The 23,925-nt window shown below is 50.1% G+C and overlaps 2 protein-coding genes across 5 annotated transcripts in view; both read right to left on the bottom strand.

The window, feature by feature from the left end:
- Positions 1-441: 441 nt before the first annotated feature.
- LOC111146020 (basic helix-loop-helix family member a15) lies at positions 442-3,011 on the bottom strand. Its single transcript, XM_022501386.1, has one exon. It carries the CDS (start codon positions 2,972-2,974, stop codon positions 2,411-2,413), a length of 564 nt encoding a protein of 187 aa, XP_022357094.1. The 5' UTR covers positions 2,975-3,011; the 3' UTR covers positions 442-2,410.
- A 2,116-nt stretch (positions 3,012-5,127) lies between these two features.
- The window catches only part of LOC111146192 (lemur tyrosine kinase 2), an 83,555-nt gene continuing 64,757 nt past the window's right edge, over positions 5,128-23,925 (bottom strand). For 2 of the 4 annotated variants that reach the window (XM_022501631.1, XM_022501632.1), the window contains exons 10-14: positions 19,398-19,547; positions 14,281-17,263; positions 10,433-10,565; positions 9,893-10,135; positions 5,128-8,949 (exon numbers count right to left, since the gene is read on the bottom strand). In XM_022501631.1, the coding sequence (XP_022357339.1) occupies positions 8,921-8,949; positions 9,893-10,135; positions 10,433-10,565; positions 14,281-17,263; positions 19,398-19,547 (3,538 nt within the window). In that variant the 3' untranslated portion in view covers positions 5,128-8,920. Of the gene's footprint in view, positions 8,950-9,593; positions 10,136-10,432; positions 10,566-14,280; positions 17,264-19,397; positions 19,548-23,925 lie in introns of those variants that run through there. The other 2 variants (XM_022501630.1, XM_022501629.1) reach the window with 1 other exon arrangement.

The raw sequence follows: 23,925 nt of genomic DNA on the forward strand, positions 1-23,925 counted from the left end.
ACCTTGTGAAAACACACAGTTCCCCACAGTAGCAGTCGTGGTAGAATCTTTATTTTTGTTTTATGAGACAGCATTCGTTTCATTAGTACTCTGAAGGGACCATTAGGAGAAATCAAAGCAAATTTGGGTCACTTAAGAAACATTTTTACCACAATTACAGCAGGGGCACTGGCCGTTCAGTTCCAGGTAGGTTTTCCCACACAGAAAGGTCACAGTTCTGGCTCCTCAGCTCCAGTCCGTGGGGATCTCGGCCTCCAGAGCTCACACAGGTCTGGTCCACAGGTGGGTGCGGGCCCGGTGACAGGGCTTGGGGCCAGTGGGTGGCTGGCTTTGGGCTTCCTTGCGGGGCAGATGTGCCCAAGACAAGGACCAAGGGAGCAGACCCAGCAGCAGGCCTCACTGGCCCATCACCAGACCCTCTCCCTCCCCCCCCCCCATTTAACACCCCAAAGCTCGACTGGGACCTTTAAGCATCCTCTGTGATATGGCCACAGGGTATGCAGACGCCCTCTGGCCACGAGGGGGAAGAAGGACCGGACATCTGGGCCCAGGTCACCCTCTGGAAAGCAAAGTGGATGCAGGTGCCAGTTTGGGACAGAAGGAGCTCTGAAAGCTGTCACCTGCAAGGTGGGGACCCACAGACCCTCCCACCACCCCTGGTCGTCAGGCAGTCTCCCGGACAGAGCCTCTGCTGGGTGCCCCTCCCGCTGCTTTCAGCTCAGTTTGTGGGTTCCTTCAGCAAGTTCGGGGGGTACACTGAGCTCTGTGGGCCTTGTGTTGCATCCCAGCTGGCCGGGCCACGCACAGGGAGCGTGAGCCCCATCAGTCCAGAGCTCCAAGCGGCCCTCAACCTCGGCTCCCATCAGCAGAATGTCCTGAACACCGACCTTTCCAAGGGGCCGCCTCGAGGGGCAGGCCAGGAGCACCTGGGGGGGCCCCCACCTGACCGTGCTGAAGGATGGCTAGGACCAGACCACGCCTCCCGGGGCCGCCTTCCAAAGGGCCCAGCATGGGGCCTGGGGAGGGTCCAGCCAGCGTTGGACCCGGAAAGTGAGGACCAACGTGGCTAATGGCTGCTCTGAGGGCTGCCGCGTGCTGTCCTTGATACTGATGCCAGGCCTGGCAGGGGATGAAGCAGTTGGGGCCGGGACCCCTGGGGCTGGGAGGGCGACAGCCCTGTGGCAGCCCTGCTTCCATGTTGCTTGGCCCCCACCCAGGAGGGGGGCTTGGTCCCCGGGGGCTTCGGGGACAGCTCTGGCCTCATATGCCAGGCCAACTTGACCCTCGCCGCAGCCTCTGTCACTGCCGTTCCTGCCTGAGGCTGCCAAGCTTGTCCTGTCCCCTCCCCATACTGACTGTGGGCACAGGGATGAGGGAGGAGAGATGCCAGGGGGTGTTGAGAGCAAAGTCGCCAAGCCTGTCGCTACAGAAGGAAGCTTGGCCTGAGGCGGCCAGGGACCTGCCAAACTGCCCAGGCCCGCCTTGAAGGAGCAGCACCAGGCTGGGGAGGGGAGCTCCTGCCACCCCAGGCTCCTTCCCACAGAGAGCCCTGCAGGGAACCCCAACTCTAAGCAGGGCCCAAGAACACCCTGAATTTCTGTCAGACCGCCCTCTGCCACTGACATGACCCCAGCAGTGACCAGTATGATAGCAAGCAGCAAACCTGAGTGGGACACGGAGGTGGGCTGCTCAGGGGAGGCAGTGCCTCCCAGCCTCCCTCCCAGACCTGTCCCCAGCCCCACAGTGCCAGGCCGCGTGCCCCTCCACAGTCAGGAGCCCCCACCCAGCAGGAGCGAGGACAAGGTCCCAACCGCTCTCCCTGCCAAGGTCCCTTTAGAATTAATTTGAAGTAAGCGGATTAGTATTTCTAGGGGTTTTGGGGTTTCTACCTGACACACGCTGAATTACACGAGTCAGTCATCTTGGCTTAGCCACACTCTGTGGCCGAGGGCTTTGCTTGCTCAGTGCCTCAGTTTACCCCGAATGAGGAGGCTATATTGGAGGTTGGAGGAGGACCCTTCCAGAGCCTGGGCCTCTGCAGGAACTGGGGAAACTTACCAAAACTGACCTTTTCCTGGAATCTCCCCATGCCTCAGGAGGGAGTTGGGAGTGAAGAAAATTTAGTTACAAAGGCCTGTCCACTGTGGCCCTAGTCAATTAAAAAGCAGGTCCTGGGACCTCTGCGGAGGTTTGGGCTTTATGCTTCCCGGAGCCATGGCCCAGACCAGGCCGCTCACTGGTCTCGTCCCCTGAAGGCCAGGACGTGCTCCACACAGGCAGCTGAGTGTTCAGGGAAATGGAGCCACTGGGGCCACGTCCACATGGGCTGTCACCACCAATCTGGGGCTCTTGGCATGGAGGCAGCAGGGCTGGGGGGAGCGGGCCTGGCCACTGCCCCCCAGGCCAGGTGCTAGGAGCCCTCTCGGAAGCTGTGGATCTGTGTGGAGTACCTGTGCAGGTGGCCCTCGGGCTGGGGCTCCGTGGCCCCCAGGGTGCCCCCAGCTGCCTGCTGCTGCTGATAGTGCTGGTAGAGCTTGGGGCCCGGCCCATCCAGGCCCGGGAGGCGACCACTGGACATAGTCAGGATGGTAGAGGTCAGTGACTTGATGTAGTTCTTGGCCAGAGTGAGCGTCTCGATCTTGGAGAGCTTCTTGTCGGCCCGCACGTGCGGGATGACCTCCCGCAGTGCCTGGAAGGCGTTGTTCAGCTTGTGCATGCGCTGCCGCTCACGCTCGTTGCTCTCCAGCCGCCGCTGGATGCTGCTCTCTCGCCGGCCACCAGCTCCGGAGGGCCCCGGCCGCCGGCGCCCGGCCTCAGCCCGCGCCCCCTGTGCCCGCGCCGTCCTGCTCCGCAGACCCTTGGCCAGCTCCGGCCCTGACCCCTGCTGGGGCCTGTCCGGGGACCGTTCCCCTGCAGTGGCCTCTGTGTCCTGCGATGGCACCCGGCGCCTGGGGGGCCGGTTCTTGGTCTTCATGGCTCCAGGCTGGTTGTCCCCACAGGTGGTAGCTCTGAGGGAGGCCCTTGGAACTGAAATCCAGAACACAGGCCACTGTGTGGTCACATGGCAGGCTGGTGGACGCTTAGGACGCCCAACAGACTCTCGGGGCAGCCATGCCCGGCGGCCCCCTCACTGTCCAGTGGCAGCTGACCACGTGGTGCACAGTGACCCCAGGCCCCTTCCCCCTCACACATGGAGCCCTCACCCCAAGCCCCTCGCCATTCCCGTTTGACCTCACAGCGACCCCCCACACTTCTCTTTGACCTGGTGTCCACTCTTGACTCCACATGCGCTGATCCCGGGCCCATTCTCTGGCCCCTGCCCCTCATTGCCCCCTGGGCTTAGGTGGCCTTCAGCACTTTTCTCAGACCACCCAGAGACGTGGCAGGACTCCAGCTCAGGGAGGAGGTCTGCCAGAGGTTGCTGTGCCTCCCCTGCGCCTAATCGACAGGTGCCCACTCCAGCCACCTCACTGACCGGCTGACCGTTGGATGTCACACATGCAGGGAAGACATTGGGGCCACAACCGCTGAGGACATGGGGCAGCTGTCCGCGGTCAGAGATCGACAGTGGCCAGAGCCTGACACAGCCCCCAGTCCCACTACGTGGACGGCCCACCCCCACCTACGTTTCCGCCCCCCCCCACGCTGACCCCACCAGGTTCCGCCCCTCGGTCCTCGCCCCTCGGCCCCACCGGGATCCCCCACCCCCAGTTACCTGGAGATCCGCAGCCGCACGCGCCGGGGCTGCCCACGGGGGACAAGGACACGTCGCTTTAGCCGCCCCGGGCGGGGCCGCGGCCGCATGTAAATGAGCCCGCGGGGCGGGGCCGGGGCGGGGCCGGTGTGCGCGTCTCCCTGCCCGGCGGCGGGGCGGGGCGGGGCGGGGCGGGGGCGCACCTGCGGGCGGTGGGAGGGGGGCCCGGCGGCGCCCCTGCACTCCAGGCGACCGCCGCCTGCCCGCCGCGCGGAGCCCCGGCCTGGAGCCCATTCGGCGGAGTGGGAGACTGAGGCGTCTGCGAGCCCGCGGGCGCGGAGGGAAGCCCCGGGACCGCGCCCGGCCGCTGCACCTGGCCTTGAGGTGAAGGCTGGCATCGCCAGCCGAAGCCCGGAGAGTTGGCGGAAAAGCCATTTTGCAATAACAATGCTTTCTCAAAGGGGCAGCAGCCTTTGAAGCTCCGGGGGCTTCCCGAGCCTCCCCCCCACCGCCGACGGAGGACTGCCAGCACTCCGCAGGGCGCAGGTCCAGGGGCGAGTGGGCGGAGCCCTGCCCCGCGGAGCGCCTGCTCGGCGGCTGAACGCGGGTCACGGGGACATACGTGGTGGTCATCGGTCTCACGAGGTCTCCAGCGGGGCGAGAGGTGCACTCAGCTTGGGCTCAAACCCGCCTTCCATCCACCTGCTTTACTTAATCGCCGGCCCGCCTACCTCGGTTTCCTTACCCTTCAAAGGAGCGTGAAAAGTTGTTTAAAGCAGCCTCTGGCTCAGAGGTTTTTCCAGGCTGATGGGACACACCTGCAGGGCCTTGAGGTCCCGCGGGGGCCTGGCCCCCCGCCCCTATTGACCAGCAGAATCAGGGTCAACGCTGATCTGGCACTTCTTAGAGGGGCTCACAGGGGTGCTCCTGGTCTCCATCTAGCCCTTAAGGGTCTCAGGGGAGTTAGTGTGATGGAAGAAGTCAGGGGCCAGGCCTGCTTGGTAGGAGGCTGTTACTGTCCGCTGCTGGCGGCTGGGGCAGGGGAGGGAGGGCCACAGAGGCACAGAAAGGCTGGTGCTGAGCTGAGTAGCCTCTTGGCTCACAGCTTGGTACAGGTTGTGTATCAGAAATTAAAGTGCCTCTTTCTGAAACTCATCAGTAAAGGCTTCCAATTACAGATGCACTTTGAGGAAGCACAAGCATATTTGCAAGTTCCATTTTCCAGTGATTATGCAGACTTTTGCCTCCTAGGGAGTGTGGGGGATGTAGGCCATGGAAAAGGGCACACTTTCTCCAGGGACCGGGGCAGTGAATGACCCAGGGCCACTGGCTGCTACTGCCCAGGACAGGGCAGTGCCAGGTCACCCACCCTGGGCCTCATAAAGCAGGGGGAAAACCCAGGGAAGAAACGCAGCAACAGGGTTTATAAATATATAACTATATTTATTTTGAATATTAAATAGTTTTTAAATTACAAGCAATTTATTGAATCACACTATGCATCAATATACAGTAAAAATCTTACAATTTAAAAATGTACACAATTTAAACTGAAAGTTCATTAGCAGTGATATTGCCATGAACCTCTCACAACTGTGTCAAGCACAACAGGGAAGCCGCGTGGGTGTGACTGCCCCCATGGGTCCTCACTTGGAGAAGGGATTCAACAGTGGAGGCACGCACGGCCCATTGGTAAGGTCTGTCTGCACTTGTGTGAGCCCGAACAACCTAGGTCAAGCCATTCAGGTAACAGGTTGTTGGTAATTCAATACTGTCTACACATCTTTCAGAATTTATCTGTGTACTGAAGAGGAGTTTCTTTGTTAATAGCCAAAACCGGAGCCAACCCCGCTATTAGGAATATCGTTTATGAGACTGCAGTCTGAGGTCACGGAGTTACCCATTCTTATTTTAAGGCTACTTCTCATAAGGCTACTCTTCTGAAGCACCCATCACCGAAGCCCAATGTTTGGAGACTAACACTGGGTTCACTTCCGGAACTGTCGAACGATGGGCTGAGTAGGGTAAAACCAGAAGCTGCCTCCCTTGTGCCCCAGGCCCTCAGGACAGACATGCAGTAAGTCACTGACCCTACAGGTACCCTATGGAAACTATGAATACCAGGGAGAGGTTTTGAAAGGCGTTTTATGGCAGCAAGACATACAAAGACTTTTCTAAGATAAAATCCATTTCATTAGAAACAATCACCTGTACATTTAAAAATAGAACGAATGCTCTGTTTTCAATTCAGCTTTGTGGAGCTGCTTCACCCTTAAGATGAATGGCTTCTTACCCAGATGCACAGTCCAAGTTCCAGAAGGATTTGGGGAGCACTTTATCATTTTTTTTACATTTCTTTTTCTGGCTTATGACAGGATCATTCGATAACACAAATTAACATCTAGCTAAGAAGGAAATGAAGGTCAGATTATTTTTATTATAGGATTTAAAATATGTAAACTCCACCAGAGTAGCACTAATTAAAACCTGATAGATTCCAAAGGCAGCCAGGAAATACCACTGTGAACCAGGTAGTATCCATCTCACCAATATTATCTGGAGAATGACACTGATTCATTTCATTGCATAACTTTTTAGAACAAGTTCCGTGTGAAAACCCACTGTTGGTAACCAACGTAGTAAAAAACAAAAACAAACAAACAAACAAAAAACCAAAAAAAAACAAAAAACACAAAACACAAAAAACCTGACTTGAACAACAAAGCACATGCTGACACCTCAAAGATGGGCTGAAAATTCTAATCTACATAATTGGTTTCCCATGTATTGCTTGAGATTTCAAAAGAACTTGTTGACTCACGTGTTTATTATAAATATAAAATCTTCCCCACCATGCAACACCACAGTAAGATTTACTACTCCAACCCACCCCCCCCAACTCAATGTATAAAATGCTTTCTTTTGGCAATTATTCATGACAGTAAGATAGACCTAAAATAAATTAAAATGGGAATTAGGTTGTTAAAATCTCCTTAATCATAGTGAAAAAGGTATAGCCCCTGAATAGCAATAAATTTATCCCGGGCTGATTATACAAGAAGACTATATATTCTATGGATCTGCTTGACTTTAGTCATTAAATCTGAACTTGTTATAGTTTGAAAAAACTTGTATTAATTATCACCTCTCCTGTAGCTCTCAACAAAGACCGATGGATGTAAAAATTCAGGAAATTCAAGAAGTCTTCATAGCAAGAAATTCAGAGTTATGATAGTTTTGGCAAAATCACCTTCTAACGCCCTATTAACTTTTTCTTGTTCAGTCTGCACATCCCAAGACCCCACTCTCCTGGCTGTGTTCCCCACTCACACCAAGTGGAGGGTAAAGGAGGCTCTTTCTCCATTCTGAGTTCTTGCTCTGGAAAGTTATTGCTAATATAAAATGTTAGTGGAGTGAACAATAAAGGTCATAATTCACTTTGTAAACTCTAGCCAATATACACTTGCATCTCACGCTAGGACCAGCATCGCTGGGATTTCTATCACGCAGCCCCAGTGGACCTGTGTTACACTGGAGTTGGGGAAGCAAATCAGCACCGGAAAACATTTGGGGTGAAGGCCAGCGTGTGGTGGACACAGATCCGATGCCCGACCCCGATATACACGGCTTCATGGCGAACATGCCAACCCTCCTTCAGCACACGCTGCTCTAGCCCCTGGAAACTTCCTGATGTCAAGGCAGAACTCAGACTGCAGAATGAGGTCAGCTTTTTATCGTGAACACCCCATTATTCCTGGCAACATTAGGAGGCAACGCTGGACACACTCGGTCCCTTTCAAGGCAAGGGGAGAACATGGTGCTTAATGTGGAAGGGAAGGGTCAGTGCAGGTGAGTCCCAGGGCTGCGTCTGGGTGGGACAGCCACGTGTGGCTGCCCAGGGTTCCAAGCAGGAGGACGTGCTGGCTGCGCAGGCTCTGCCACTGTCCCTCGTCCCTCCTCCCGGCCACGGGATGTAGTGTATCTACTCGGTTATGGAGCCCAGCTGCAGCCGGCCATGACACAGAGTAGTTCTTCCAGGAAAATTCACCTCCGGACGTTATTTGAAAGCTCAACTCTAGTGTGCACGAACAGCATGAACTCAGACTGTCCTCGGCAAGCAGAGCCCCGTGTGGGCAGCTTCCTCTTCAGAGTTCGGCACCGTCTGTAGGAAGGAGCTACAAGGACACCAAAGCCACAGCTGCCTGTGTTTCCAAACACCAAGCAGAAGAGCCGGCCTGGGGGGCAAGTGGCACAGGGGCCACAGCAGAGCGCGGCACAGAGGGAGGGCCTGCGGCTCCCCAGAGAGGGGGCAGGACACCGAAGCTGAGTTCCGGGGTGAACCACCTGTCAAGTTTTACTGAAGGGTTTAAAAAAATGGGGCAGTGGGGTGGGAGAATCACAAGGAGGAGCTCCAAGACCCCTCAGCTGCTCAGAGAAGCCTCACCTGCTACAAGGAACCTGCGTTATAGAAAGAGACAAATGTGTGTTTCATTCGGTCAAACAGAACGAAGCAGTCTTTTTGGACTCATCAAAAATATTTCCTATAAGAACAAAAAACACTAACATTCGAATCATGTATCATTTACGAAAAAGTACCATATGTACAATTCCAACAACTCTAGACAGCAGAACACTCAAAATATTTAAACTTTACAAGTACCATGCAGAGCAAACAAACTATAAAACAGAGAAAGAAATCAAACTAGTGGATAGCACCAGCTTGACCTGCCTTATTTTCCTTGAATAATTTAAGATTCTGTACAATATCAGGTACTCTTAGAACATTTATCCACAGTGCAATTACAGAAAGCAATTAGTGATTTCTTTAAAAATAATAAATATGGCTCACTGGTGCCCATTCCCATCGTGCTCCTCTGGGCCCTCGCACCCAGAAGGGATGCACAGATGTGCAGTGAGAGAACACCCCACATGGAAACCAGAAACAACTCAGAGCCTACAGTTCCCCACACACTGGAGCAGGGTTGACGCTCCCCAAGGACGACCAGGGCGCGAGCACCTCTGGTGCGTGAGCGTGGCCACCGGGCCTCCCTGGCCGGGCTTCCTGCCGTGGGCACGGAGCCGACGCAGCTCCCTCCTGGCCGCCTGAGTCTCTCTCCTGGGCCGGGCCCGCTGCAGCCGACGTGGAGGGGATGTCACTGCTGGGCTCCGCACAGGAATGCCGCCCTGGGGGAGCAGCCCAGGACCTGGGAGCGCATCCGCGTCCACCTAATCCTTTTCTCCGTCTTCACTGCTTCCTATTTCAGGGAATACAAGCAAAGGTGGGTTTGTGAAGTGATTGGCACAGGTAAAAATAGTGTGGACAGCCTCTGACCCGCCCTCCAGAAAGAGGAACTGAAGCTGGGAGTGGGGCTGCACACCACCTGCGCGAGCCGCGGAGCTTCCTGGGACAGCAGCACCTGCCACACTCCCGGCACACACATCTGCTCAGCTCGCACGCGGCTCAGGGTCCGTGCTTAGGGCACAGGAGAAAGTCAGCCCCGATCTCTGACAGATCCCTAGGTAATGGGCATTATCTAATCGGCACAATTAAACAGAGCACGAACACAAGTGAAAGCTCTTTATATTTCATAGTTAGTATTTGAACTGCAAACTTCAAATCAAAAAAATGTACCTATTAACATTTATCTTCCAATCTGGTTATGGGGAACAAAGGATCCACATGTTCAGATAATACCACTTCAAATGCGCCCTTGCCCGTGACTTCCCACCCAGACCTCTGCTATCACACAAGACCAGGACTTAATGGCAAAATCAATACTCCCCGGGAAGAGCCAGAGCACATCTGGGCTCAATCCCAGTCTCTCCGGCCAAGTGTTTTTAAGAACGGCTTCTCTCTGGGGAAAAGAAGCAAAGATGGGTGGGGCGGGGGGGGGGGCAGTTGTGGCAAAAGTGGAAAAAGGAGGAAAGAAGGTGGCAGACACGCTGGAGCCATGCTGCCACCGGGGCCGCCTCGCCCGACAGGGGCTGGGAGGGAACAGCTCAAGTAGCAGTCAGTGTGCGGAGGGACAGAGGCCCACACACGAAGGACGTGGCCTCAAGGCTCATGCTCTCGAGGCTGTGAAGGCTTTATAGAAGAATTTTCTTACCATCTACTCTGCACTAGGAAGGCATCAAGCTAAAAAGCACGCAAGTCTAGCAGGGAAGGTCTCACAGGCTGGCCCCCAGCCCTCCTCTCACCTCCCTGTTCGATGTCCGAGTCCGTCAGGTGTGTGAGAGAAAAGCTGGCGATGTTGGCGGGAGAGATGGAGAATCTGGAATACAGCGGTGTGTGAGGCCAGCTCTGCTCCGCGCTCCGGGGCGGCGGAGGCGGCGAGAAGTACTTGGATGTCTGAAGAGAAGGCTTGGAGCTAAGAAGATTACTTGTTGTCTTCGACATAAAAGGGTCAGGGGAGAAGTCATCATCCCACTCAAAGCCTCCACCTAAAAGGAGAAAATAAAAACAGTTCTCTTTTTATGATTTCATGATAAAGAACAGAGAGTTGGGGTGGGACGGTGGGGGGGGGTGCCGGAGGTGGGGACAAGAACACAGGTGTGCTCTACAGATCAACCAAAACCGACTTGGGCCTGACAGATGGCATAGCTGCTCCCGAGGGAGGGGTGGGGGTCGAAACAGAGCCATTTAAAACAATCCATGACATTTTCCTCCGAAAAGTTCACCTTAATTCACACTGTACTGTTTTTTAGTTTCTTTTTAAACCCATCAATGAAGTGACATACCTTCTTCATCAGTTGAGCTTTCCGAATTTATGCACCTGCTCAGGTAGGGGGAGCCTGAAGAAGGTGCCGGGCTGTTCAGCTCTGGGCCGTGTGCATCTCCTCCGCAGTGCCCCAGCTCTTTGGTTGGGGTCTCCTGAAAAGTCAAAGAGAAACTGCCATCTGCAAAAGCCAGCTGGTGAGAGCGACCCCCTCCGGTGTCCACGTGACAGGCCGGCACCATGTCTGACCCACAGGGTGGGTTCCGGGCCTGGGCAAGCTGCAATACAGACGCACAGCCCTGTCTCCCCCCACGGAAGCGGCTCTGGCAGCCGGGCAGAACGCACGCAGCAGCTGCTGGAGGCCTCCGGAAAGTAAACAGTAGCAGCCAGCTGGGAAAGAACGGCAGAACTCAAAGTACACCAAAGCAGCCACGGTGTGCCGTCCTCCCACTGCCCCTGCCTCAACGGCTCTGGGCCTGGACCCAGCACAGCTCGAGATCCAAAGTGGCCACTGGGGTGACAGAGAGAGCTCCAGAAGCCCTTTGGTTCTGGTTCTGAAGCAGGCAGGGGGTATTCTGACCCTCGGGGGCTGCCGAGGGGAGAATTCCAGATTTTTTCCCCTCCATTCTCTTGCTCCCTAGCCCTGAGCAATCCTGGGGTGACAGGCACCTATTTCCTGAGGGAGGTGACCTCCCTCTTCAAAAAGAAGGAACTGGGATCCCAAGAGGGTGAGGAGAAGCCCATTGCTTCTCAGCGGCATAAACCGTGCAGTAGGGCATGCTAACGAAAGCCCCTGCTCTTTCGCTGGAGCACAGGGCGGGGGGCTTCCAGGGACACCATGGAGAGGGAGGAGCTCAGGAAAAAGACCACCATGGAGAGGGAGGAGCTCAGGAAAAAGACCCCATCAAGTTTATGAGCTCCCGCTGTAACTACCTCTGAGCTGCGCGTGGTAGAGCTGACTCCACAGCACACCAAAGCTCTAAGAACTGAACCGCAGGGCAGACCACTGCCAAGACCCATCCTGGCCAGGGGAGGACATGCAGAGGACAGATTCAAACAGTACAGCAAAAGCTTTGGAAGGGTGACCCCAATCCACAGGACGACGGTTAGAACTTGTGACCTGAATCCCAATGGGTAAATGCGTGCTAGAACAGATATATCCGTGGTTTCCTTAGAGTCTAAACAAGATGGTGTCATGTCACACACTAAGGATACAATCTAAAATCAGTCAGGACACAAAGAATCAAGAAAACCTCAATTCACAGGGAAGGCGACGATCAACAGATACCATGCCAGGACGACACAGACGTTGGGATTCTCTGAAAAGGTGTTATGAAAACGTTCCTACAGGCAAGGGCAAATGTTCTTGAAGTGAACATAAATAGATGAGAGTCTTGGCAAAAGAACAGATGATAAAAATCATAACAAAATACAAATTCCAAAACAAAAATATGGCAGCCGAAACCTAAAAACCCCATAGATGGACTTAATATCAGAACCGAGATGACAAAGAGTGGATGCATTTGAAGGAGAGCAACAGAAATGAGCCAATCTGCACAGTAAGGAAAACTGAAGAAAGAGCCAATGGGCCACACACAGCAGCCTGACATTGGCGTACCAGCAGGAGGGGACCCATTTAGGGAAGTAATGGCTGAAAAGTTCTTGAATTTGGTGAGACGTAAGACTACAGATTCAAGATGTTCAGCAAATTGGAAACGGGGTAAATTCAAAGAAATCCATGGCCATAATCCAACTGCCAAGAAGAAAAATTTTCCAAAGAAAAAAGTCCTGACAGCAATCAGACATAATACTGAGAGAAGAGAACGGTCAATTCAGAATTCTATATTCAGAGAAAATATCCTTAAGGAATGAGGGAAACGAAGATAATCTGTTGTCAGTAGGTTTGATTTTAAAAAAAAAAAAAAAAGGGAAAAAATGGCCAAACAAATTTCTTCAAACAGAAAGAACCCTATCAGTCTCTCCTTGAGTTTCTTAAAACATGTTTGATCACTGGGAGTGAAATGAGGAGCACTGTGTGATGGGGCTTGTGAGTAGACTGTACCAGACAATGGTAATAAGGTTTCTGCATCCCACCTGATATGGTGACTCGAAGTAGATTGTAAAAACTATGTGTATTGTAATCCCCCAAACCACTACAAAACTATACTGAGAGAAGATACACAGTAAAAAATGCAATAGATAAATTCAAAGATTAATATTAAAAAACGCTTAAATTACCACAAAGAAGGCAGCAAGAAGGAAGCAAGAACCAGAGAAACAAAGAGAAACAGTGAACAAAATGCTACACCAAAATTCAATTAAGACCAATTTTATTAAAAGTGGCTTAAAACCATCAATTAAGAGAAGTTTTTCAGAGCAGATAAGAATCTCTTTGCTATTCACAAGAAACTAACGTCAAACATAATGATATAAGACTGAAAGTATGAGGACGAAGAAAGATACCTCATGCAAATACCAATGGAGGGAAAACCGGAGAGGCTACCTGAGTATTGGACAAAGGAATACAGAAGGACATTACAGAACAGCAAACAGGTGAATTCGACCTTTGCAAGATCTGGTGATCTTAAATGTGCATGCAGCTAACAACAGAGCCACAAAACAGAGAAAGCACAAATGAACAGAAATGAAGGAGAGAGTCAAATTCACAACTGCAGCTGGAGACTTCAACACTTCTCTCTCTCTCTCTCTCTCTGGCCACAGATGGAACTCCGGGCACACAGGAAAATCAGCAGCAGCGTAGAAGAAGCAAACACTACCAACCATCTACACCTGATGGGCACATTCTTTCTTTTTTTAAGATTTTTTTCTTTTTTAAAGCTGTATTTATTTATTCTATTCTATTTATTTATTTATTTGAGAGAGAGAGAGGAGAAAGAAAGAGCATGTGCAAACGCACAAGCAGGGGGAGGGTCAGAGGGAGAAGCTGGCTCCCCACTGAGCAGGAAGGCTCTCCAGGGTCATGACCTGAGCTGAAGGCAGATGCTTAACCAAATGAGCCCCCCAGGCATCCCTTAGGCACATTCTTTCAAGTACACACGGGAACATTCACCAAGACAGACCTGGCCTGGCTCTTAAAACAAACCTCTGTAAGGTTAGAGGAACCGAAACCAAACCAAACGTGCTCTCTGACTGTAACCGAATTCGCCTAGAAATCAATTAACAGATATGAGAGCATCTTCAGCCCTTCATTTGCAGAGAGGCTGAAGTGTGAGCTCACAGAGCGGCGCTCAGTGAGGCACAGGAGGGTGGGAGGGTCTCAGACTCTGCCGCTGCCTGGTCCTGATCTACAGGGACCGTGGGTGGCCTGCACCTCCTGAGCCACCTGTGAGCCACGGACTGTTCCAGCCTGCACCTGCGTGCTGGCTACTGCTGCCAGCTGCTGGGTTATACAAACTTGGTCTGTGAAGAGTAGCTAATTTCAGTAGAACTCTGCCAACAAACACAGAAAGGGCATCCAGGTCTCCTTCTCTTCACTTAATAGTTCTTTGTCCAAACTGCATTTGTGCAGTTTGGAACTGTGGTCTCAGAACTGTGACCAACCCCAATTTCCTATTTTATTTATTTGAGAGCAAAGGAGAGAGAGTGCACATGCACATGCACACAAGCGGGGGGCGGGGGGGGAGCAGTTCCCTATGAGCAGGGAGCTCAATGTGGGGCTCGATCTCAGAACCCTGAAATCATGACCTGAGCCGAGGACGGAAGCCTAACCCAGATCCCCCAATTCCTATTTTTGAGGAATCATAAAACAGTTGGTGGCCTCAAAACAGCAATCAGGAAAACAAAGCACACTCGATTTCCTCACACACCTTGGAATTTTTCTAATATAACAGTTTGGAGATTAACAGGTACCTGGTCAAACAGATAGACTGTGACATCATCAAAAAATGTCACTGCCTTCTTTTCTTTTTTCCAGTCATCTGGGGGCTGATCAACCGCACCAGCGGCCGAGGGTTTCAACAGGCTCCGTAAGTGCCTCCCATCTTCGTTGCTGAGGATCACGGGCACGGGGTGCTCGGTCTCGTCCTCCGACTCGGAGCTGAGGCTGTGCAGGTTGAAGGCCCGCAGGTCCTCGTCGGAGTCGTCACTGTTTTCATCTTCCTCGTCTGCGTCAATGCCGTCCTCAGAGAGGTCGAGCATGCCCGACACACCGAGTTTCCCCAGGTATTTCCCTTCGATATCTGGCTCCTTCAGCTTGGGGCCCTCGGCATGGCCGCACAAGGACTTCTCCACCGTCAGGTCTGAGGCGCTGCTGGAGCAGAGGGCGGAGTTTGCGAAGGCGAGGAGCTCGTTGGTGTTGGTTCCAGTGGAGGCGAGCGTGCAGGAGCGCTCCTCTTGTGCCTCAAAGTCCTCACCGCTGCTCAGCTCAGAGTTCAATAAACTCAAGGGACTGCCAGCCTCGTCTTCAGGAGGAGGCATCTGCTTGGAAACATCAGTTGCCGCCGGTTCCGAAGTTTCTCTCGACCCCAGGTAACTGGCATCCTGCGAGGCAGGTAGACAACTTAGGTCTGGCTGGCGCTGTCCGGTTTCCAGGCGACTGTCCTTGGCGCCAGGACTTTGCTCTTGGATGACTGGCTCAGGCAGGGGCTGATCTGTTACCAGTTCCAAGGCTGAGGCTGAGGGTCCTGGGATCCCCTCTGACTTCTTATCCGGCTCAGAGTCGTTATCTGAGAAGTAAGCAGAGTCTCGGTATGAGCTCTGAGAGCCAGCTGCGAAAGTCTGCAAGGCCACTTCTGTACCTCTGTGGCCATCGGCTGTGTCTGAGATGACAATGACCGGGTTGGGAGGCAAACTGCCATGACTGTCGTCACCCGCTGTGGCCGCCTCTGAGGCTGAGGTGCCGTCAGCAGCAGGGTGCAGAGTCCATTCAGGGGACTCCAAGTTCTCTGTCTCGTAGCCACTGTCTGCAGGCTTATCGGGGGGCAAGAGTTTCTGAGGCGTGTGAGAGCCTAAAGAACCCAATAAAACTTCATGGACATCCACAGAATCCAGAGAATCTGGGGTCTCCACAGACTGCTCTGAAATCGGAATGGGTGTTGACAAGCTGTCTTCTAGAAGGCTGTCTTGACTGGTTGAGTCTGAGGAGAAGGCGGACACCAAGCCCCCCTCTTTTGTAGCATCTTTACAATGCAGCTGACTCAAAGTCTCCACAGCTTCTGAGTTTTTCTCCAGCAGACTATTGCTGTGATGGTCTTCTGAAAGGGGCTGGTTTTGTAAGTTCTGTCTCAATTCTGGAAGACTACTTCCTATACTCACCTTATTGGACAAAACGTCATCAACGAGAACCGAGTCACTTTTGGTCAGTCTCAAGGCCTCTTGACCTTGATGGGTCAAGTCATGGGACCTGTCGCCAGTGCCATGTGCTTTGGCATCAGCTGAGGGAACTACAACTGTGATGGCCACAGAGTCTGGACTGATTTCTTGACAGAGACAGTCTTCGTGGACACTGACGTCGGAACATGTGGGTTCTCCCTGCTTTAGGAACGTATCTGGAGGTACATGGTGAGGCGTTCCTTCTGTTTCGAGAGAGGTAGGAGGTACCTGCACTTCCGGGGACGACGGCGATGAGGTGTTCAACGTGTTGTCCTTCAACACGACATCTGTATCTTTACCCTTTGTGCTTAGGTTTTCCTGCAACAAAGAAAAGTCTGGTTTATTTTCAGCAAGCTTAACTTCAGGGTCTGAAGAATTTCTATGTGGAGTTTCTAATATTGTTTCAGCAAAACCAGCATTTTTAAGTTCTGTTTGAAGATCGTTTACATGTTCTTTGCTAGACAATGAGTCTTTTAATAAGTTTTTCTCTTGAAGAAATAAAAAGTTTTCCGACAATTCTTGAACAGTCAGTGGATCAAAATTATCCTGGTGCAAAAGGTTTTCTGATAAGCATAGAGGCTCACAGTCAAAAAGCTTACGGGGCTTTTCTTTCTCCAAGTGGCACGTTGTTACTGACTCTCTAGAGGGATCCAGACTTGAACTTAAAGCAGTCGGCTTCAAGTCCGTTTGAACTCCGTTTAATTCCATTAAGTCAAATATTTTTTGGTGACTGGGCAGATCCTCTGATTTGTCCAGATCATTAAATATACTGTTGAATGGGCTCTCCGGGGCCCTGGGAACATGTACGTCCTCGGGGATGCTGGAATCTTTGGGCTCTGCACTGCTTTGGAAGAAATCGTCATCTGTACTGGACTCCTCGAATTCAAGATTCTTGAGTGTCAGGAACTGGGACGTCTCATCACTGGTCTTCTCTGGGTTATCCATCTCCGTTGTGAGCAGTGCGGGCGGGTAATCGAGCTCCAAGTTGCTACCACTTTTTTCTTCCAGCTGGATGTAATAGTCACTTCCAACAGAAAGGTTGTGGGCATCAAACACAGGAACCACTCCGGGGGCCCCACGGGGGACATCCTGGCCACTGTCATCCTGTTTCCCTGGCCCGGGATCTGAAAGTGAACTCTCAAACACTTCAACTGGGAAGAAGATGCTTGTGTAGGACAAGGCTTCGTCTGGGGCGCCCCGACCGCGCTCGTCAAAGTGATCGTGCTTAGCCGCCTCCCAGACATACTCGAAGCTCAGGCCCTGGCTGGTCTCAGTCACGGTGAGGACCTCCTCCATCTCTCGGCCTAGCCGATCCCGGGCGAAATGGTCAAGAATTGGGAAGGCGGCATTACTTGAAGAGTCTCTGCTATGTGTATTTGGTTTAAGAGCATTCCACTGCTGTTCGAAGTCGACTTCCGAGTCCCGTTGGCTTTGCATCCGCAGGTATGTGAGCAGTCTATGCACGTCCTCAGCCGCTGGCCTCTTGTCTGGCGACAGCCAACAAAACTGTAAAACTTCATACCTGAGTGATAATTAAGAAGTAATTAATGGATGGACAATAAATTGCTTTAAAATAAGAAAGGACTTCACAAGGATTCCTAAGCCAACTCTACACCTCAGAAGTTTCTATGCTATGATCACTGTTGACCACATCAGTTCATGGGGAAAAAGGAAATAAAGAAATATAAAAATCTCGCCACCTAGTTTTTTGTGTTCCCAGGACACTTCACAGTATCCATGTCTGTCATTTGTTTTTCTGGTGTGTATCCAGTGACTTAGTCCCAGAATTTAGAAACAGTTGTTTGTTTGTTTTTTAAGATTTTATTTATTGGGGCACCTGGGTGGCTCAGTGAGTTAAGTAAGCCTCAGCCTTCGGCTCGGGTCATGATCTCAGGGTCCTGGGATCAAGACCCATATCGGGCTCTCTGCTCAGCAGGGAGCCTGCTTACCCCCTCCCTCTGCCTGCCTCTCTGCCTACTTGTGATCTCTCTCTCTGTCAAATAAATAAATAAAATATTTTTTAAAAAAGGTTTTATTTCTTTATTTGAGAGAGAGATAGTGAGAGAGAGCATGAGAGGGAAGAAGGTCAAAGTAGAAGCAGACTCCCCATGGAGCTGGGAGCCCGATGCGGAACTCAATCCTGGAACTCTGGGATCATGACCTGAGCCAAAGGCAGTTGCTTTACCAACTGCGCTACCTAGGCGCCCTAGAAACAGGTTTTTTTTTTTTAAGATTTTTATTTATTTATTTGACAGAGAGAGATCACAAGTAGGCAGAGAGGCAGGCAGAGTGAGAGGGGGGAAGCAGGCTCACTGCTGAGCAGAGAGCCCGATGTGGGGCTCGATCCCAGGACCCTGGGATCATGACCTGAGCTGAAGGCAGAGGCTTTAATCCACTGAGCCACCCAGGCGCCCCTCCTAGAAACAGTTTTAATATGATCTCTTCTTTCAGAAATTATTACAGGCATCCTGTGTAGTCAAGAATGGACTTGTCTCACATTTTTAGATTTACTTACTTTATTTTGCGAGCATTCTCGGAGACAAATTCTGTCATAACTCATCTGTAACTATTCCACCCAGTAAAAAAGTAATACAATGTTATGTAGCACATGGTTTCCTTAGATCAGAAAAGTAGCTGAAAGTGGAGGGGAAGGGGAGAATATGAAGTCCAGAGAGCGACCAGGAGCTGGGTCCTTAGATCAGAAAAGTAGCTGAAAGTGGAGGGAAAGGGGAGAATATGAAGTCCAGAGAAGCCAGCGACCAGGAGCTGGGTCTTCGAAGGGTTGATTGAATACAGCCGACATCTCAAGCCGGTGAAATGAACAGAAGGGGAGACAAAAGATGACTTCGAAGTATTAAACGTCTAGAGTCTGGGTCCAGTTATCCTGGGTGAAATGGTTCCAGCAGCGTGGGGAGCTGAGCGATGCCTAAAGGCAGGGGGTGGCGTCGCTTCAGAGGCCGTGTGCACTGGGCACATGCTGGTGCAGAGGCTTAGGAAGAGGTAAACCTGATCTGAACTGTCCATGCGGTAAGAAGTGGTCCGAAGACTCGTAAGAAGTAAATCTATTTTGCAAATGTCAACATACATTATGCAAATTAGCTTCTGCTTCCTATTTAAATATTATCCTTTCTATGCTCTTTTCTCCCATTATTAGGTATCACTTACAAAAAGAGTCTCATTTGAAAGCAATTCTGCAAGAGGAAACTTCCCTTAATATTGACTTTTCTAGGGGCGCCTGGGTGGCTCAGTGGGTTAGGCCGCTGCCTTCGGCTCAGGTCATGATCCCAGGTCCTGGGTTCGAGCCCCACATCGGGCTTTCTGCTCAGCAGGGAGCCTGCTTCCTCCTCTCTCTCTGCCTGCCTCTCTGCCTACTTGTGATTTCTCTCTGTCAAATAAATAAATAAAATCTTTAAAAAAAAAATATTGACTTTTCTAAAATTAGTTCAGACTTCATTGCATGTTAATTCATAAACCCCTACTTGTTCTACACATTTAAAAAAGAAAAAATTAAATTTTAGAAATAGATGTTAAATCTATAGTCAGTTGTAAATAATATACTAATGTCTGCTTTTCATAACATTTATTGTTTAAAAATAGGGAATATGCAACTAACACCCCAAGAAAGAGACAAGAAAACGTAAAATGGAGTCACCCACCATCTATCAGAGTAAGGCTGCTCCAGCTGGGGTTTAGGGAGCTTTGTCTCTCTCTCTCGAATCACTTGATTGAGAACATCTAAGTTGGAAAGGTTGGAATAAGGCTGAGCAGCATTATCAAAAAGCTCCCAAAGTGTCACCCCCAGGGACCTGTGGAAAAAAGAAAACAGTTATTTCTTCCCTTCAGGAGAGGTCTTTCCACAACATTTTCATTTGTACGCTCATTAGTGACTTTACGGACAAAGTGTGTACTGAAAAGGTTATTAACGATAGCTCTTTCACGTGATTCTTAAAAAAGAGGCATTTTCAATAAAATGAGGACAAGTACACCTCCTCATATTTACTACTGAGTACTCTAGAAGTTTTGGCCAATGCAAAAAAAACCCCAAAATTAAACAGGTGACAGGCACAGTTATAGAGAAGAGCTAACGTGACTGTCAACTTTAAAATTCAAGAAATTATTTGAAAGATCGTTAGGGTTATTTCAGAGATCAGCGAAACAGTGAGATACAAAATAAATATCCTGAAGTGGACACCCCCCCAAAAAAACCCCAAAACTCCCATTCACAACAGCAGTAAACACCAGAAAATAGAGAAACCTTTATATTAAAAGATCATCTCTTCTTTGATGGACCCACACATTTCCTAACAGTGCGAGTTTGGGTGCTATTATGAAGGGACTTCTTGCTGTCATTCTCCGCCCTATTTGTGTGTCTGCCACCTGCCCGAGCTTCTTGATGCCTCCAGGTTCATGGCTGCTCCACAGGAAGGAGGGAACGCCCCATGGTACTCAACCCATTCTCTCAGGCCAAATGCTCTGTCACCATGGAAATGGCCTCTGCAGGTCAGTCAGATGTACACTTACTCTCCACCTCCTCTATGCAGTCTCTGGGTTTCTATCCCAGCACGAGCCTTTGGTCGTGTAGCAGCATCTCCTAGTCACTGCAGTGGCCCCTAACCCTGGCTGGACCACCTGTGTCCTCTGGGGATACAGAGGTATTTAGGCCCTACCCCCCAAGGACTCTCAGCGGGTAGATGCAGGTGTAGCCTAGGAAACTGTATTTTAAAAGTTCCCTAGGGGCACCTGGGTGGCTCAGTGGGTTAAAGCCTCTGCCTTTGGCTCAGGTCGCGATATCAGGGTCCTAAGATGGAGCCCCGAGTCGGGCTCTCTGCTCAGCAGGGAGCCTGCTTACCCCCTCCCTCTGCCTGCCTCTCTGCCTACTTGTGATCTCTCTCTCTGTCAAATAAATAAATAAAATCTTTAAAAATAAAATAAAATAAAAAGTTCCCCTGTGGTTCTGACATCCTGCCAGGTTTGGGTTATTGATGGTTTACATGACTTGGATCGACACCTCCAGATGCTTGTCTGAATAATAAACTGCACTGAACAAATGTCTATTATGTGACTCTGTGCAGTAACATATACCTTATGAGTTAATTTCTCTACGCCAGCTTCACAAGTCAGTGAAAAAAATTAGCACATTCAGTATCTAAATGGAGAAATCACTTCTACTGGAGGAAATAAATGGACCCAAATTTCACAACTCAATTCAAGAAATTCAAGAAATTCAAATTCTTTTCCCCGACACAGACTTGCCAGAGGCAGAGGGCCGTTCTGGATACAAAAGAAGTTTAAGACACTATTGAGGACTTCAGGGAGTTTACGATTTAACTGAAAAAAATAAGAAATTCAAATGAAACACTAAAGACCACAGAGATAGTATATAATTAATGGCAAAATGAGTGTTATGGCTACCATGTTTGGTGTGATCTTGGGCATATAACTACTTGTGTCCATTTCTCCAAACCCCTGATTTAACTCACTTTCCCTCTCCCAACAGGGCCCATTCCCAAACCAAAGCCCTCTCCAGCCCCCAGCCCACCCTGTTCTTCAGAGAACACGAAGCATGGGCTTTCTCAACCCCCCACTCCACCAATTCTAGCATTTCTGAGCACCCCCTACTCATTTCCTCAGGCCACAGAGAAAGATGAGACGTGCCTGTGCCCCGGAGCCCTCTACCCTGTGTGGTGTCCTCCAGGATAACTGCCACCGATCACTGCCGCCGATCCCCAGCTATTCGATTCTTCACTTTGTCCTGGCTCCTGGGCCCTTGAGGACCACTGGTCTCACCCCTCTGGGAAGAAAGGTGTCCTCTAGTTCTTACCCTCTCTTCCATAAACTCTCTGAGAGGCCCCTCTTGTTCCCCCAGTCCAGGGCAGCATGGGCCCTGCCTTGCGCTGCAGCTGGCACTACCGTCGGCCCTACCACCAGAGACTGATTCTCAAAGTGTCAGCAACGGGGGCGGGCTCTGTCTCTGGGAACATAGGCCAAGTCTGCAGGTTCAACACGCTGCTAGGAGCAGTAAAAATATGGACGAAGCATACAAAGCAGCTTTTTAAAGGCCCCAAAGACGGGCTACCAGGGAACTGCCAGGAAAAACTCTAGAACTTGAAGAACTAAGGAGAACACTAAAACCACCTTTGAGCCGGTGCCTTTGCTAAAGCACAGAACTTGGGCTTTTGGGGTCTTGGTTTATAAGGCAATGCAGGTGGTGGTGAAGAGGCCAAAACCCTGGGCCTGCCCAAGCTCAGGGCAATCACAGACCTCCTCACAGTGAGATATACCTGCCCCCTGCCTCCTCACAGGAGCCTGAAAGGCAAGCTGACTCGGCACTGAGGTGCTGTGAGTGTACGTGTGTAGGAGTGTGAGTGTGTCAGAGTGTGTATGTGTATGTAAGGGAGGTGTGGTCCCTAACAAGCTGTAACCACAGCACTGGCCCCTGACTGGATTTGCAGCCCAAATTCACATCACTTTAGTGTTAAAAAAAAAAAAACCCTAAGGCTGAATATGTGAGGCTCCCTCACGTGGCAGGGACCCAACACAAGCAAGGAAGTGTGGGTCCTCTCTGGAGGAATGCTGCCCAGTTCTAGGTTTCCCAGCTCCTCACCCCAAGGAAACAAGGCACCACTGAGAACCAGCAAGATAAAATCCACCAAGACTTCAGCGACCGGAATTATCTGATGCAGATCCTAATCAAATTGTTTTAAAAATGCTGGGACATGTTTTTAAAAAAAAAACCAAACAGAGTTCCTAAAACTGAAAAGTCAACAGCTCAACTACAGAAAACTTAACAGAGAGATTTAACAGAAGAACAGACACAGATGAAGAGAGAATTTTTAGAAAGAGGAAGAATTAGTGGCTGGAGCACAGGTCTCAAAATTATCTAGAGTGTGGCCCAGAGTGCCAAAGAGATAGAATGAAAGGAGAGATGAGACAGCAGGAAGGCATCACACACATCTAAATGGACTTCCCAAAGAGAGAAATGGAGCAGAGGCAGTATTTGAAGGGTAGGGCTGAGAACAACGCCAACCTATAGATCTGAAAAGCCAAATAAATCCCAAACAGAAAAACATAAGAAATCCACACCCATACATATCATAGTGAAACTACAAAAAACAAAAGACAAAGAGAAGAGTTTAAAAGCAGCCAGAGAGAAAAGGTCACATTACCTTCAAAGAGCTTAGGTAGACTTACGGCTGACTTCTCAATAGCAAGGGAAGCCAGAAGACAGTAGAATGATCTCTTCAATATGCTGAGAGAAAGTAACTGTCACCAAGTAAAAATATATTTCAAAAATGAGGACAAAATAAAGGTATGTTCAGACCTACAAAAAACTGAGAGTCTGTTACCAGCAGGCCCTCGCTATAGGAAATTCTGAAGGACATACTTCAGACAAAGGGAGAATGATCCCAGATGGAATGTCTGAGATTAAAAAAAAAAAGAAAGAAAGAAAGGAAAAAAAAAAAAAAGAATGAAGAGGAAAGTGATTTAATTATGTGGATAAACCTAAACAAAAAAGTGCTAAAAAACTAATCATAACATCTTGTGAGGATAAAAGAAAAAAAATACCCAACAATAAGATAATAGTTTGCGTGTGTGTATGTGTGTACACAGGTGCGTGTGTGTGTCCATGCAGGTGTGTGGTGTACAGTTAAACCAAGTTAAAATATGTTAAAGTATCCTGAGGTCCTTGTATTGTTCAGAGGGAGGGTCAAAATATGAACTAATAGTACACTAAAATAAGTGGAATATACATGTCATAACTTCTAGGGTAACCTTTAATAAAAGTATAGGGCTAGCACATACTGCTCCCAAACTAACAGGAAAAAGCAGTTAAAAAAATCAATCCAAAAGGAGGCAAGAAGAGAAAAAGAAAATAGAAAAAGCAGGATAATAGCACGAAAAAATGTATATCTAAATTAAGAAAGCTGTAACAAAAACTGTTAGTCAAAGACGTAAACACATTTTTTTCAACTTTCCTTACACTGATGTCCTATAAATCACAGTATTACATATTGGTCCAAACCTCTTTCTCTTTTTTCAGTCATTTTAATAAATATTTAAAATGTCTATTATATTGGCACGCCTGGGTGGCTCAGTTGGTTAAGGGGCTGTCTTCGGCTCAGGTCATGATCCCAGCGTCCTGGGATCAAGTCCCACATCGGGCTCCTTTCTCCGCAGGGAGCC

The sequence above is a fragment of the Enhydra lutris genome, unplaced genomic scaffold, assembly GCF_002288905.1.
Source record: "Enhydra lutris kenyoni isolate GAN:26980312 unplaced genomic scaffold, ASM228890v2 scaffoldscaffold13, whole genome shotgun sequence".
In the NCBI taxonomy this organism is placed as follows: domain Eukaryota; kingdom Metazoa; phylum Chordata; class Mammalia; order Carnivora; family Mustelidae; genus Enhydra; species Enhydra lutris.